The sequence below is a fragment of the Ornithorhynchus anatinus genome, chromosome X2, assembly GCF_004115215.2.
Source record: "Ornithorhynchus anatinus isolate Pmale09 chromosome X2, mOrnAna1.pri.v4, whole genome shotgun sequence".
NCBI classification, from domain to species: Eukaryota; Metazoa; Chordata; class Mammalia; order Monotremata; family Ornithorhynchidae; genus Ornithorhynchus; species Ornithorhynchus anatinus.
The window spans coordinates 22733687-22747610 of record NC_041750.1 but is presented as its reverse complement, the minus strand read 5'-3'; the positions used below and the strand labels follow the sequence as shown (position 1 = coordinate 22747610).

Below are 13924 nucleotides of genomic sequence, written 5' to 3'. Positions count from 1 at the left end.
GGAAGGAGCCCCAAATTTCTTGACTGTTCCATCCATTTCAGGATGCCTGACCATATTAAACAGAAATGAGTTCCACTGGCACTTCCTGCCTCTTGTGCTGAGACTGCTCGATTTTTCCATCATTGCTCCTAACCTGCAACCCCACCATTGAGTTTCTCAACTGCATCTCCTCCCCGTTTCAAGTCCTCACCCACATAATCTTTCTTCCTCTTTTTTGGCCCCGTAAACTTATTACTCTCAATATGTTCAGCACCTCGCCCTCTTTTTCAAAAAGCTATCACCAGCTACTTCCCATCTCTTTCAAATGTGTTGTCTACTCCTGCTGCTTTTGAATCTTCTAATTCACTTCTCAGTTTTCAATCTGGCTTACATCCTCACTGTTCCGTAAAGATTACATCCACAGCTAAGATCTTCTTTCATCTAAAGTTAAAGACTTCTAACTCTGTTTTTATTCTCGCCTCACAGTTGACCAACTGCTAACTTTTTGAGACACGCTCTGGCCTTGAACAAAGTGGCCCTATTCTTTCTCATCGAACAGAACTCTTTAAGGGATCTTATTTTCTTATAGACAATAATGGGCCTAAGGTTTTGGCCTTAACTGCCTGAAATTCTCCTTCTATTAGCTCATTCGCTTTCATGGTTCCAGCTACCATGTCTTCAGGAATGAAAATAGATTCCTCTTCAGCCCTTGGTGTTTCCTTTTCTCATCTCTTTCACTGTCTACCAACTAGACCTTCATCTTGCTTTGAAAATCACCAAATTTAAGCTTTGGGTGATGAATGGGAGAGGGAAGTTCCAAAGAGTAACCAGGTTTGATTCCTTGATGTAGGAAATAGGAGCCTTTAACTGGAGTGAATAAGAAGAAGGGTTATTTTTGAGAGAAACAAAATGTAAGGGACTTTAAAGCCTAAGGTCAACAAATTAATTCAGATAGGTTATGAATGTAAATATCAGAGTTTACACACTTGGGATGACAAAGTTATACGTTCTGCAGAAATACAGTTTTCAAGTTCTCGTCAAAGTTTGCCAGACACAAAGAACAGTAGTTGAAATCAGAGGTCACTAATCCATCCATAGAATTTATAATAATAACAATAATGTTGGTATTTGTTAAGCGCTTACTATGTGCAGAGCACTGTTCTAAGTGCTGGGGTAGATACAGGGTAATCAGGTTGTCCCACGTGAGGCTCACAGTCTTAATCCCCATTTTACAGATGAGGTAACTGAGGCACAGAGAAGTGAAGTGTCTTGCCCACAGTCACACAGCTGACAAGTGGCAAAGCTGGGATTCGAACCCATGACCTCTGACTCCCAAGCCTCTGTTTATTATGCAACTACTCTTCATAGAACCCTGTATTATACACTTCATAATAATAATGATGATGGTATTTGTTAAGTGCTTACTATGTGCCAAGCACTGTTCTAAGCACTAGGGTAGATACAAGGTAATCAGGTTATCCCAAATAGGGTTTATAGTCTTAATCCCTACTTTACGAATAAGGTAACTGAGGCACGGAGAAATTGAGTGACTTGCCCAAAATCACACAGCTGACACGTGGTGGAGCCGGGATTAGAACCCACGACCTCTGACTCCCAAACCCGTGCTCTTTCCACTAAGCCACAGTGCTTACAATCTGGGTGTTCTAGAACAGATGCAAACTCTTCCCTAAATGCACATGGAAAAGCAATTTTCCCAGTTACCGACAACCAAAGAACCCAGGCAATTTGGATGATAGGCATATAAAAGGACATAACTGGCACTTTCTGATTCGCATGTAGTTTTTATGTGACAATATGTCCTATGTAAGCTCGTTATGTGTCTGCTAAATCTGTTGAATTGTACTCTCCTACGCACTTAGTACAGTGCTCTGCACATAATTGTGCAATAAATACCACTGATTGATATACTAATAAATTCTAACATAATTTAATGTATTCATTTTTATAAAAGGGAATACTGAGGGAGGAGGGACAGGGAGAAAAGGAGAGGGAGGGAGAGAGAGAGGGATAAGGGAAAGGGGAAGGGAAAACTAAGCCCCCCATACCTCAGCTCCCCCTCCCCGTCACCCTGACTCGCTCCCTTTCCTCTAACCCCCTCCCCCCACCACAGCTCTTGTGAATATATGAACATATCTGTAATTCTATTTATTCATATTATTGCCTGCTTACTTGTTTAGATGTGCATATATCTAGAATTCTAGTTATTTATATTGATACCTGTTTACTTGGTTCGAAGTCTGTCTCCCCGCTTCTATCTAGACTGTAAGCCTGGTTTGGGCAGGGATTGCCTCTCTTTATTGCTGAATTGTACTTTCCAAGCGCCTAGTAGAGTGCTCTGCACACAGTAAGCGCTCAATAAATACGACTGAATGAATGAAGAGGGAGAATGTGTGTATATGTGTGTGTTTGTGTGTGTATATAGATAGCTATCCATTTCCAAAGAAGACACCACTGAAGTTGAGATCCATCAGTGGGTATAAGTGTGGCGGAAAAGATTAAAGTATGATCAATATGTTCTTCTACTTTGTTTTGATGAAAAGATAAATTTTAAAACATAAATCCCAGGTAACACAATAATAATGATGGTGTCTGTTAATTGCTCACTATACGCCAAGCACTGTCCTAAGCGCTGGGGTAGATACAAGCAGCGTGAAGCAGAGGAGAAGCAGCGTGGCTCAGTGGAAAGAGCCCGGGCTTTGGAGTCAGAGGTCATGGGTTCGAATCCCGGCTCTGCCGCTTGTCAGCTGTGTGACTGTGGGCAAGTCACTTAACTTCTCTGGGCCTCAGTTACCTCATCTGTAAAATGGGGATTAAGACTGTGAGCCCCACGTGGGACAACCTGATTACCCTGTATCCGCCCCAGCGCTTAGAACAGTGCTCTGCACATAGTAAGCGCTTAACAAATACCAACATTATTATTATTATACAAGGTTATCAGGTTGTCCCACATGCGGCTCTCAGTCTTGATCCCCATTTTCCAGATGAGGTAACTGAGGCACAGAGAAGTGAAGTGACTTGTCCAAAGTCACACAGCTGACCAGTGGTGGACCTGGGATTGGAACCCACACGACCTCTGACTCCCAAGCCAGGGCTCTTGCCACTAAGCCACGCTGCTTCTCTAACACAAGATCCCAGTGCTCTACAGTCTGCACTTCTTTTCAAAAGCAATTCGGTTTAATTTAGATTAGAAATCTCTAGGTTTGTAACCTGACTACCAGAGATATCACCTCCTACAAGACTACCGAGATCAGACAGTGTACTTCAACTAACAGATTTACACTTTGGTGAATTGATGATATTTTTAACTGGGTGTGAAGAGAAGGGATTTAGAGAAAGGAATGGCAAGGACCTGAAGGAGGATTATGTTGTTGGAAGAATCAGACGGTGGGAGGTTGCAGAAACCAAGATAAAAGATAACAAGGACAAGAAGAAGAGACATATTCAGGAGGTTTTATGAAAGTGCGAGGCTGAAAGGATAATGGAAAGGACATTTTATTAAAAAGGCTTTTACAAGGCTAAAAAATCACTTCCTCAAGAGATCATTTTCCTCAGTTGTTTAATTTCAAAAAAACAACTTTGACTCTCCTCCAAACACCCCATTTCCCTTTCATATGATAAATAGACATAATCTGTATTTGCAAAAGTATACGAGTAGGTTATTTCAAATATGTGAAGTTTACATTTAATGATCTGATGCCGTATTATGAGTAATAAAGCTCAATTTCTCTCAATTTCCCAGCGAGAGGAAGGAAGTTCAGTTGAATCTGGAGTCTGGTTTACTGGCACCACCTGTGAAGCGAGCTGTTTCCTTTGCATTCCACACCACCACAGGCCAGGGATTTTAAATCATATGCTTTCGGTTTATAGGCAACCCAAATCTTTCCAGCCTGGCAGGGTCTTTTGGGGGGAGGCAGCCAAGGTTCTCAGCATAAGGCAGGATCTTTTAGAATTTCCTTTTCTCTCCCATCTTCTGAGAATGTTTACAAACGATTCATTGATTCTCCTTGGAGAAATTCAGATGTTCACAGGCGAAATCAATCCAACGGTGTTACTTAATAATCATTTGCCAGGAGCAGAGCACTGGACTAAGCATTTGGGGGAGTACAATACAATAGCATCCGATCCCACAAGGAGCTAACAGTCTTGAAAGTAATTTCTAACTGAACAAATGGAATATTTTTAATACATTCCATCCTAAAATTAGAATTTCACATCTCTTCATCTCGTTGACCTCTTGTATCTTAGTCACACCAATTTGTAGTTGTACCTGTATTTTTCTCTCATTTCTTTCTCCTTTAAGATTGAGCATGTGATTATTTTTTTTACCCCCAGGATTTTTATCTTTAGAAGGGGAGGGTTGAGGAACAAAGGATGAAGGAGACAACGGATTATTAAATGAATGTCATCTTACGAGATTCAAATTATAGTCATCATGATGAATATGATATATTTATCATACTCCTTATGACAACTAGAAATCAAAAATGAAACCCCGCCTTACATTTCAATAAGATTAAAAACCTTAATAACAATATGATTGGACTGCTAGTCATAAGACTGCTCCAAGTGTACCCAGGCTTGTGGAGTGTAAAATATTGAAGTTCTGAGGGTTGCCTCAGTGGATAAAAGCCTTGGAAGCACATTACGAATGACGAATTAATCAGGAATGGTGACGATTCTGGATTGACACGACCCAGTTTCATTTCTTCAGTAAGAATCTGTAACTCCGGATTTTCAACTCTAAAAAAACCCTCCCTCAACTAATATGACTAGCAAGACAGATGCTACAGCTATAATTCACAGGTAGTATATGTTCACAAGGAAGAGGGGTTGTGATGATATTGGCGGAACACACGGACACAATGAAGTTTGGGAGACCACTGGCCCAACTGGTCAAGGAACCCAGGCTGTGTGGTCCCCAGCTTCTGTTTTCCGATGGCAAATTTCTCCCACCCTTCTCTTCACTCTCTGAAGCTCTCCAGGACTGGCTCTCCTAGCTCTCTGTTACTCCACAGCGGAACAGCAAGATAAATCCTGGTCAAACAACCCATCCCCTTCTACACTGCAAGCCCTTTCCGGGTATTGAATATGTCTAACCACTCTCTTGTACTGCACTCTCCCAAGTGGTAATGACAGCGCTCTGCACTCTGCAAGTGCTCAATAAATACGACTGATTGAATGATTGATATTTCATTCATGGTTTGTTTTTTTTTTTCCTGTAGTGAAACACTGAAGGAAGGACTGAGATTTTACACTTTTACCAACCTACTCTCACACCAAAATACCTGATTCAGGAATCTGGGGGAGGAGGGAAAGAGCTCAAACCATTACTTAACTTCTCGGTGCCTCAGTTACCTCATCTGTAAAATGGGGATTAACTGTGATTCTCACGTGGGACAACCTGTTTACCTTGTATCTACCCCAGCGTTTAGAACAGTGCTCTGCACAGAGTAAGCGCTTAACAAATGCCAACATTATTATTACAAAGCCTCAATCATCATTTCCTTATATCTCTACTTAGTTCCCACATACACTGATCAATGAAGCATTGCAAAAAACTCACGATTTTTTTGGTACTTTGCTACGATTATTATGGTACTCGTTCAGTGCTTACTATGTAACATATACCGTCGTAAACATTGGGTAGATACAAGTTAATCAGATTCGACACAGTCCCTGTTCCACATGGGGCTCAGTCTAAGTAAGGAAGAGTAATAATAGTAATAAGTATTTGTATGAGTAGGATTTAATCCATATTTTGCATATGAGGAAGCTGGGACACAGATAATTTCAGTGACTTGCCCAAGGTAACACAGCAGATGAGTGGCAGAGCTGAGTTTAGAAACCAGGTCCTCTGACTCCCAGGCCATGTTGCTTCCCTATTTCAAGCTACAAATGTTTCACAAATGTTTTGAAAATCTAAATCCTATCTATACTTCCTTTTATCTTCCAAACTATGACAACGGTGACCTTCACCTTCTATCAACATACCACCTGGCAGAACTAAACACATTTCACTGAAGGGCCTTCCACATAGCAGGCTTTCCTTCTCCCCCTAGTTTCTTGCCTTTTTCCCCACTTCCTTACTAAACCAGTTCTTCTTATTCAAAAGCAATTAAAGTTAAAACATACAATCTTATTGCTGAATACCAGTTCCGGGTGAGTTAATGGGAGAAAGACGAAAAATCATTAAATGATTGATATTTTTGAATTGTCTGTTATTTAAAGCATACACAGGAGCAGCATGACCTGGTGGCAAGAACGCAGGCTTGGGAGCCAGAGGACGGCGGTTCTAATCTCACCTTAGGAAAGTCACAACTTCTCTATGCCTCAGTTACCTCATCCGCAAAATGGAGATTAAGACTGTGAGTCCTATGTGGGACAGGGACTGTGTTCACCCTGATTACCTTGTATCTTGCTTAGTGCTTAAAAGAGTGCTTAGCACACAGTAAGCTCTTAACAAATACCATAATAATATCTATTAACAATATTAATTAACAATAATTATTATTACATGGTGATTTCTGCTCCTTCATCCCAGACTGCACTGGTAAAAGTCTGGACTAACATTATATACTTAGGGAGCACACAATATGTTTTAAAGCCCATTTTACAGATGAGAAAACTAAGGCACAGAGAAGTTTAATGATTTGCCCAAGGTCACACGGCACTCACGGGGCGGAGTCGGGATCGGAACCCAGGTCCTTCTGACTCCCAGGCCCTGTTCTACCCACTAAACCATGCTTCTTCTCATATACGTAGAACTTTAAATGTGCTCTTTTAAACTGCGATTAAACAATATTCCTCCTCCAAATTTTTCACAGTAAACTCATTTTTTTTAGTATAGAGCTAAAAGGTATACTGAAATGTTCAATTTAAATGTAAAAACTATTTTCAGTACATTATTAACCACTGATAAACCATATCTATTTTAAATTGTTGACTGAAAGTACTGTCACACAAAGTGAAAAATAGTAACTGTGGCATTTGTTACATGCTCACTATGTGCCAAGCCTTGTACTAAGCACTGAGATATAGATACAAGATAATCGGGTCCCATATGGGGCTCCCGGTCTAAGTGGGAGACCAGGTATTGAATCCCCATTTTGCAGATGAAGAAACTGAGGCACAGAAAAGTTAAGTAAATGACCCAAGGTCACACAGCAGGTGTGTGGCAGAGCCGAAATTAGAACCCAGGTCCTCTGACTCCCAGGCTCACGCTCTTTCCACCTAAAAGGGGTCAAAGCCGAATAGATGGTCTTTACATCAGGTTATATAATTAATCCAGTAGTTCTTATTTTAGACTAAATGCTTAGGGAAAGTTATCAGCTCACTTAACCTCTCTGGGCCTCAGTTACCTCATCTGTAAAATGGGGATTAACTGTAAGCCTCACGTGGGACAACCTGATGACCCTGTATCTCCCCCAGCGCTTAGAACAGTGCTCTGCACATAGTAAGGGCTTAACAAATACCAACGTTAGTATTATTATCAGCTCCGGAAAACAAAGTTTCTAAAAGAAGACACAAGAGGACTTTTCACTAGAACTAGAGCCCAGCGAATATAAACACATATGACTCCACTAATTAAATGAGAGGAAAATTAAAGGCACTTCCACTACTCAAAATAGAAATACACTCTCTTTTCCCTAAGAAAAACATTTCATCTGCACAAATTAGTACTGTCGAATTCACACCCATGAATTTCACGACAAATACCTTGCTCAAGTTGCTCTTCCACTTGCTCGAGTAGACCAAAACATCGCACTTAGGGTGAGTGGTTATTGCTTGGCTGTAGAGAGATTTTCCAGTCTTCTGCTTGGAATTGAGGAGGGAAAGGGCAATCTTGGTAGACAAGCCAAGGGGATTGGGATTATTGGGGCTAACTGTCCAATTAGAATACGCTGATATTTTCTGGTCACCTTGAGGCAGGTGTAAAGGTTTCCGTTTTAACAAGTAACACCACGTGAAACTGGTGGCGGTCTTTAGACTCGGAAATGACAGTCGCTGAGTGTCGCCGGCGCTAACCATAGTGGTCCCTAGTTGGAGAGGGATATTCATTTGGTTTCCTTGATTTTTAACCAACGGGGAATTTCTGCCTTGGCTGTGGTCCGACAACTTTAAAAGAGAAGCAGGAGGATTTTCTGGAGAAGAGGCGGGTGACATTGGAACTTCAAATCCTGAAGATGTGGAAGAGTCGATGTTTTCCAATTCTTTAATGGGTTCTGGAGCGCCGGGGTGAACCTTTTCTGCAAAGGCAGCAGCCAGCAAAGCACCCTTGCTGCCATCTTCAAGCTGAGGAATAATCTCCTGATCCAATAAGGCACCTTCAAGGGGCTCTGTGGTACAAATCTGTCTCACTAGGATCGGCTTCTTCAGTTTGTTAGCATCGCTCCCTCTCATATTCGATAGGGGCAGTGGTCTAACGTCCGTCGTGCAGGCTGCTCCGCTCTCGTCTTTAGCCCGCTTCTGCTGTTTCTCCATGGCGATATCTAAACTGCTGGCCGGCGAGAGCATTCTTTTACTTGAAGCTGTAACTTCCGGTTGGGGAAAGAGTCCACCGACCGGGATTCTCTGAAGGACATTTGGAGATTCTGATAGAGATGAATTTCTGCTTCCGGTCTCCAGAAATGCATTTTCATAAATCACTTGTTTGGGAGGGCTTGGCATAGCTTTCTGTTGATCTTGGTGCAATTTTGGCATCGGAATTTTATCGTCAGATATTGGCATCGGCACCGCCTTCGTCTTACAAATCGGCTGATTTGCTTGATCCTGGGTCACTAAGATCTGCGGAAGAGGCGTAACGGTAGGAAAGCCATAGGCTGGAATATTACTGTGGATACGGACCGGAACCACAAAGGGAGAGAACTTTTTATTCTGACCACCGATATTTTCGGGCTTCTGCGAACGCGAAGAACTAGGCAAGCTGTCTGCCAGTTTCGTTGCAATCTTTAGCGACGCCCTACATCGGTCCGCACCGCCTCGATCTGGAAGAGCTTGGTTCGGTGAAGCACCTGCCGACTGAGAGGGGCAGGACTGACTTGCCGGCACAACTTTCAGCTGAAGTTGGTACTTCGGAGCAAACCAATCCCCGCTTCCAGACGAGGGGCACAAAGTCAAGCTCGGGTCGGTTTCTTCCTCTTGGATTGCTTCTTTAAGAGACGCTTCTGAATTTTGCGGTTCGGTCCCTTGTTGTTTCTGCTTTACCAGGGCGAGCCCTAAAAGCTGTGGGCCGGGAGGTAGGGTGGCAGAGTTAGAGTTTACTGTTATCGTCTGCGCGTCCTTAGCTGGAGTCTGTGAAGGTGGATGGTTGGAAACCAACTCCCCTAGAGGGATCCCTGAGGCCTGGGCCCTCAGGACCTGTGGGAGTGTGGTCATGTCTGCGTCGGCAACATTTGGGAAGGAAGATGAGCTGACCAGAGCCAGATGGTTTTCCGGGGCGATATTCAAAGATATCTGCCGTACGAGCGGTCCTCTCCTCCGCTCTATCAGAGGCACGTGCCCGGGAACGCCAATGCAGGGGGATGACTTTGGAGACTGTACTTCTACGAGGGGGTTCGACTTAGAGGGAGACACGTCTCCACAGTCAAATGATTTACTTCTAAAGTCGGAGATCTCCATGGACGGTTGCGTGCAGCCGATCTGCTCCGATGCCGCACGCCTCATTTCCCGGTAATGGGCTCCGGGCACGCTAAGCGTATTTGAACCGGCAGGGATCGCATTGTTTGCATCGGCTTTGGCAAGAGTCTCCGTCTTTGACGCTTCCTCCATGTCTAATGAAGCCGAGAAACTAGAGGCATGCGACAGACTGCTCTCTCTGCTTAGGCTCCTGGAAAGGGTGGAGTCGAAGCTCGATTCGGCAGAGGAGTGCTCTATCTCGGCTAAGCGAATCCTTTTCTTTTTGGGAGGCAGTTTCTCCGTGGGCAGTTTTGAGAGCGTCTCGCTACGCTGAGGCCAGTTAAACTTTTCGGCTCTTTCTGGATCGTTGCCTGGGATGTCCGGGTCCTTGTCCGGTTCTTCGGTGACTAGTATTTCTGGGACTTGGATGTTGGGCTGGCGGACGAGTCTCGATGCCGGCCCGAGAACGCTCCTGTCACCGGCGACCAGCCTCGGCCTTTCCTGAAATTCCGCTCTGAATGTGTCCGACGGCCCCGGCTGGTGAAGCTGGGGAGAATTCCGGCGAGGGTGTCCGTCCTCTCGGATCGCTGCTACCGTTTTCTGAGACGGGTGCTTGGCGGGCCGGACAGTCTCTTGAAGAGCAACTGGGGAGCTTCTTTCCAAAGACTCCGATTTCTCAAAAGAACTGGGTCGGCTCAGTGAATTCGTATGCTGTATTACCGAAATCCCAGTTCCCTGTCTTTTCAACTCTACTTTTTCTTGAGCGATGACAGCGACCGGCTTCTCCGCTGCGGGTGACAGCTTTCGCTCGGGAGTCTGTTCGGCCCCCCTCGCCAGGAGCTGAATCGGAGAATTTGTGGCTGGCTGCTGGCCGCCGGCTATCGTGGCATTGTGCTTGGGCAAACTGGTAGTTCCTGAAGCATTCTGAGGGGCAGCCTCCACGCTTTTGGCGGAAACGCCGCCGTCACTGGGCTGCAGCTCGTCGTCGTCCCCCACGCTTTTCATTTTTCTCCTTTTTCTTATCTGGGGTGGCTGTTCCCAGACCCCCGAAGAGCCCGCCACTCGGTAGTGCAGGATCTGGGGCTGGGCGACCCCGGGCACCGAGTTATGCTCGGGCTCTCTTATAGCCGCCTTGGCTTTGGGTCCGTGCAACTCCGAACAATAAAATTTCTTGTGGTTTTCGAAGTTTTCCAGCTTCCTATATCGATTGCGACAGGTTTCGCACTCAAACATCGTCCCCCGCCCCTGATGCGATCTCCTTTTCTCCAGATTCGATCCCTGGGCAAACGACTTGCTCCTCGGTAACAGAGCTTCACTGGACACGTTACATCCCAGGTACCCTTCGTCAACAGAATGCGCCGGGCCAAGGGCGTGGTTTTCGCCGGCAGACGAGTCTTCTATTGCCGCTTGCCTAACCAGAGTACGAGGGTGTCCGCTTGGGTGCGACGAACTGACTGGTCCCGATACAAAGACGTCATCGTAGAAAGAGCCGATCTTGTCATCGAACGATTGGCTTCCTCGCAGGGGATGAGGAGGCGGTATTACGTTCGCGGGTACGGCCGAATAACCGGAGGTCGGCATCGAGTTGCTCCTTGTGATGGGTAGGCAGTCGAGGGACGGCACGGACAGGAGGAAAACTTGCTTGGACTTTTCCGTTGGGGTGAAAGGGGACTTTGGTATATCCGAGCTTGAGCTAGTTCTTCTTCCCAGTGGCTTTAAATCGAACTGGAAAGAATCTTTGAATATGTACGATTTGGGCGAGTCGATGCTGCCTCGTCGGGAAAGCGAGGTTCTTCTCGGTTTGACGCTATCCAGCTGCTTATCGTCAACTAAGGCCTCGTTATCTGATATCAACTTGGATATGCGCTCCTCAAGGGTCTTTGTGGCAAGAGGCGGCCGCATCTGACCGGATGAAAGCAACGGTTTCTCGGCACAGACCGTCTGTACGACGGAAGGCACCCCCGGACCGCTACGGGACGCGCACAACACGATCTTATTGGTATCTTTGTCGGTGGAAGGCGGGGCCCTGACGAGGGGAGCGGGTGGGCTCATGGTCTGGTCGGTACTCTCAGAGCGTGAAAAATAACCGGAATCGGTGCTTCCTAAACTCCGAGGGCTCAGAAGAAATTTCGCTTGCTCTTGGGAACAATCTGTAGCCTGTTGCCTCTGTAGTTGAGCGTGCGTGCTTCCGAGCTGAGGTTCAGGTTTCTCCTCTAACTGACTCACCTCTCCTTTAGGGAGGGGCCCCACGTCAGCCTCCAAGGAGCCTACCGGGGTAATATCTGCCTTGAGATTTGTGACTTGAAAGTCCCCCGGCTTTGTGGCAGGAGCGAGTTCGGGAGTAGGGTCCGACGTTTTCGGACTGTCGGCCCGTAAGGGAGAAACATTCACCGCGTGGACTACGACTTTAGGTAAAGCTGTCCTTACTTGAAGTTCCGAACATTTTTCCGAAAGCGACGAGTCCCCTGCTGCGGGCTCCGGATTGCTCGGAATGGGACTGGATCTCTGTGACGGTTCGGCAGTCGACACCGCTTTCGCTATTTGCGGGGGCTCCAGCTCTACGGAGCCTTGATCATCTTGTCTTTCATCTGCGGTGCCTTCATCATCACTTTCGCCACTCTCTTCTACGTCTGAATGAAGGCTAAGCGCTTTGTCGGACTCATGGGACAGGAACAAGCCGCTGGAGTCCGGCTGCAAGACCAGTCCAAGTTTGATAGCGTGTGCGTGAGATTTTTTGTGCTTATAGAGATTACTTTTGGTCTTGAATGAAAACCCACAGGTGACGCAAGGATAGGGCCGCTCGCCCGTGTGTGAACGGATGTGCTTCAGGAGGACGCTCGGCTTGGCGCAAGCCCTGTTGCAATATTCACAGATATATTTTCCTTGTTTTTTTGGTTTCTGATCTTTCAGAAGAAGACTGCACATCTGTTCGACACCGTGATTGACGATGGAAGCGACTTGGCCCGAACTGTAGACCGGCGCTACGGGAATCGGCGCGGAATTGGTTGAACTCACTGACAGGGGTGAAGAGGAATCTACGAGTTGGGTTAGCGGGAGAGCCTGAGTTGCATTAGAAGGCGGGGTATTACTTAGAGATGAAGTTGCTATCACGTTGTATACCTGATGAAGTTTGGGATTCTCTTGATGTGGCAGAGATCTGGTGAAACTTGGGCACGTTGCAGGCTGACTAGGTTGGCAGGGTTTAGGAACGAACTGTTCTTGCCGACCGTGCGACTGAGAAACCGAGCGAACGGGCGGGGATTCGACTTTCTCAGCGGCAGATACCGGCGCAGGGTGGGAGGTACGGGGATAAAATTGGGAGTCACCTACAAATTCTTGCTGGGACGCAGACTGGTTCGTGGCACTTGTACTCGTTTTGAGTTTAGAAGGTGATCGGACACTTTTATTTGGTCTCTGTTTTTCTGTCTTTGTCCCAGGGGCGGGGCCCTTTTGTGCCAAAGTATTCAGTTCCGGCTCCATGGCTTTCAACAAGACATCGAACGCGGTACTTGTACACGAAGATGAGGTACTACAGTCAACAAGACTATTACATTCACTACTGTCAATCTTGGCTTTACTTGCCAGAGAGCCGGGTGCGCGCTTCTCATCTGGTAACTGGCCAGAATCGTAGCCCTCGGCTCTCCATTTGCGTAATCCCAAGGAGTGCTGCAGGTACGAAAGTTTTTGGGATGGCCCGGTCGCAGATTTGGGGGTTTCCAGTGTTATTTCACTATTAGGTGTTTCTCCGTTTTGTTCAGGATACCGTTTCCCATTTTGGATAGGCAAGTGATTCTGGTCCTTCAGGTGTTCCGAAGCATTATGAAGTACATTGAAAGACGAAGTCTCTTCTCTATTTTGCTTCGGCTTTGCCTGAAGAGGGTTCCTCAAAGGCGATTTTGGTATCTTTTTCAGGTGGTTTTCAGTTACGATCTTTTTCCGTTTCACACCTTTAACTGTCTCGGGATTTCCTTTGACGCCAGCCTCTGCGATTTCTGTTGAAAGAGAGAAAATAGATTGGCACAGTGGTCAAAAGTATTGATTCAAATGATTAAACCAGGATTAATATTGCAAAGTGGTGTTAATTTAACCAAATACCCTTCACGGTGGCCTGAATTAATGAAAAGCTCTTAGAGGGGCCTTACGTTGATATAGCTAGCAAGGGCGGTGATAAGGCCTCCTCCCTGAAATCTCAACACAGTCTCTGAGCTGCGCAAATTCATTCTATTCATTCTCTCACAGCTGAGAACTCTCCAATATAATATTTGAGGATAATTACTACCCTAGGAGGAGAGAGGTGCAAAATGCCATT

The 13924-nt window shown here is 45.7% G+C and overlaps 1 protein-coding gene across 2 annotated transcripts in view; it reads right to left on the bottom strand.

The window, feature by feature from the left end:
- HIVEP1 (HIVEP zinc finger 1) overlaps positions 1-13924 on the bottom strand; it is a 145242-nt gene that overhangs the window by 17116 nt on the left and 114202 nt on the right. For both annotated transcript variants that reach the window (XM_007670576.3, XM_029052785.1), the window contains exon 4: positions 7717-13607. In XM_007670576.3, coding sequence (XP_007668766.2) covers positions 7717-13607 — 5891 coding nt within the window. The remainder of the gene's footprint in view (positions 1-7716; positions 13608-13924) is intronic.